The sequence below is a fragment of the Otolemur garnettii genome, unplaced genomic scaffold (genome assembly GCF_000181295.1).
Source record: "Otolemur garnettii isolate 467f Iridium unplaced genomic scaffold, OtoGar3 scaffold00108, whole genome shotgun sequence".
Classification (NCBI taxonomy): Eukaryota; Metazoa; Chordata; class Mammalia; order Primates; family Galagidae; genus Otolemur; species Otolemur garnettii.
This window is the reverse complement of record NW_003852503.1, coordinates 5,649,960-5,652,507: the sequence shown is the minus strand read 5'-3', so window position 1 is coordinate 5,652,507 and position 2,548 is coordinate 5,649,960. Positions and strand designations below refer to the sequence as shown.

The following is a 2,548-nucleotide window of genomic DNA, read 5'->3' as shown; positions in this document are numbered from 1 at the left end:
GAATATAAAGTCAGGGACTAGGGCACCAGCCACAGAGCTGAAGGGTTCGAATCCAGCCCGGGCCTGCCAAACAACAATGACAACTACAACAAAAAATAGCCGGGTGTTATGGTGGGCGCCTGTAGTCCCATCTACGTGGGAGACTGAGGCAGAGCTGTAATACCACAGCACTCTACCCAGGGTGACAGCTTGAGACTCTGTCTCAAAAAAAACATAAGAGTGCATCAAATCAAAACACTTGTACATAACAAAGAAAACAAAATAAGAACATTTACAGGATGGAAGAAAACATCTATCCAAAATAGGTAAGAAACGCATGCAAATCAAAGGCAAAAACAAGGATAACAATGCAATTGAAAAATAGAGAAAAAATAAAATACATGTTTTCAAAAAATACAGTTCGGCGCCCACAGCTCAATGAGTAGGGCACCAGCTTCATTCACGGAGGCTGGCGGTTCGAGACCGGGACTGCCAAAGAACGACAACTGCAACCAAGAAATAGCCGGGCATTGTGGCAGGCGCCTATAGTCCCAGCTACTCGGGAGGCTGAAGCAAAAGAATCACCCAAGCGCAGAAGTTTGAGGTTGCTGTGAGCTGTGACGCCACGGTACTCTACCCAGCGCGACAAGTGAGACTCTGTCTCTTAAAAAAAAAAATGTCTGCTCAGCAGACATTTATGCTATAAATCGTGATGCCGCACGATTTATAGCATACTCTTTACGGCTTCACAGGAGCAGTGGTCAGAACATCTAGCTGAGGGGACCATGATTAGGTACCAGATCGCGGTCACGTACAGCAGGTGTTATCCAACCGCCTGCCGGTGCTGACTTCACTACTCAACACCTGTGCAACCTTCCACAAAGTTTCTTACCTTCTTCACCCGTCAGGTTTCTCACTTGGAAAATGCCAGTAAGACACCACATGGCGTTACTGCGAGGATTTAGCGGAGGTCATCAATGCAAAGCTCTGGACACACAGTGCTCGCCTAGAAATACCAATCATGATTGGTTATGTCAATCATAGCCAATATCCAGCGACGTGCATAGCCTGCAGCCCTCACTCTGTGGCGCGCGTGCCTTCCCATGCATCCCGCCTTCACTTTGTAGCGTGTGTGCCTTCCCGCGCATCCGCCCGCTGGATTTGGGAAGGTCTGACTCCGCGGGCCCGGGGGCGGGGCAGGGGAGGGTCTGCGCAGCCGCAAAAGTGTTTGTAGTGCCGCCTGCCGGCCGCTGGGGGCCGTGGGAGCCGCTGGGTTCGCCCCGCCCGGAGGGGTCAGGGGTCACCGGATGGCGAAGGATCGGCTGCTAGTGGCGGAGATACCAGGTCTTGGGCCTATGACGCCGGCGCATCGCTGTCCTCTGTGCCGCCAGACTTTTTTCTGTGGTCGCGGACACGTCTACAGCCGCAAGCACCAGCGGCAGCTGAAGGCAGCTTTGGAAAGGCTCCTGCCCCAGGTGCGGACGCGAGGCTGGAGGCGGCCGAGATGCGGGGCAGTGCGGGGCGGGTCTGAGGGCGCCCTCCATGGCCTGGGGATCCTACTTGCCCTCTCCCTGGCAGGTGGAGGCCGCCCGCAAGGCCATCCGCGCCGCCCAGGTGGAGCGCTATGTGCCGGAGCACGAGCGATGCTGCTGGTGCCTCTGCTGCGGCTGTGACGTGCGGAAACACTTGAGCCATGGAAACCTGACGGTGCTCCACGGAGGGCTGCTGGAGCATCTGGCCAGGTAATAGCCGAAGCTGGGAGCCTTCTCCAGCACAGACGCACACGTGTGGGGGAAGGGTTTGGAGTGGGTGAGAGAAAGGACGCTTTTGTGTGATTGGATCAGGATGGATGGGCTGAGTTACAAGCTTGCCAACCTTGAGAGAGGAGGGGTCTTATGGCTGCCTACGGTCTCAGTAGTGCTGGTGGTCTAGCTGGGAACGCCAGTTTGGTGATCGGGTTCTCGGGTTCTCACGGTTTTATTGAAGGGAGGAGATCTTGAAGAAACTGTTAACAGTATTCCTCTCTAAGCCTTGCCTCAGGCAGAAACCTAGATCAGTTTGCATTACTTACCTATTGCTTAGATGTCTGAGTTTTACTTTATAATCTACAAGTGAGAGTATTCATCCTTTCCATTCTCAGCCCGGAGCACAAGAAAGCAACTAACAAATTCTGGTGGGAGAACAAAGCTGAGGTCCAGATGAAAGAGAAGTTTCTGATCTCCCCCCAGGAGTATGCTCGGTAAGTCATTGGTTATGAAAGATGAAGTAGCAGAGTGAATTCTCTGGATCTTTGTCAACTTATGGGAGCTTGCTCTATTTTGGAAAGTTCAGTACGGACTTCATAAGTATCTACTCTTTTCTTAGCACTTAACTATTCTAGACACTATATTGGACACACAAGAAGGGTAACAGTGTTATTGGGATTTATAATGTAGTTTGTTGTGGTTGTCATTGTTGTTTTAGCTGGCCCAGGCCAGCTTCCAACCTGCCAGCCTAGTTGTATGTGGCCGTTGCCTTACTCACTGAGCTAGGGAGCTACCCCTTGATAATTTTTAATTTTTTTTTTTTT

General features: G+C 51.7%; 1 protein-coding gene across 1 annotated transcript in view; it reads left to right on the top strand.

The window, feature by feature from the left end:
- The first annotated feature begins 1,274 nt into the window (after positions 1–1,274).
- Positions 1,275–2,548, top strand: part of CCDC84 (coiled-coil domain containing 84) — a 10,571-nt gene continuing 9,297 nt past the window's right edge. Inside the window, exons 1-3 of the mRNA XM_003796837.3 lie at positions 1,275–1,454; positions 1,558–1,721; positions 2,120–2,218. Of these exons, the coding sequence (XP_003796885.1) occupies positions 1,287–1,454; positions 1,558–1,721; positions 2,120–2,218 (431 nt within the window). The 5' untranslated portion in view covers positions 1,275–1,286. The remainder of the gene's footprint in view (positions 1,455–1,557; positions 1,722–2,119; positions 2,219–2,548) is intronic.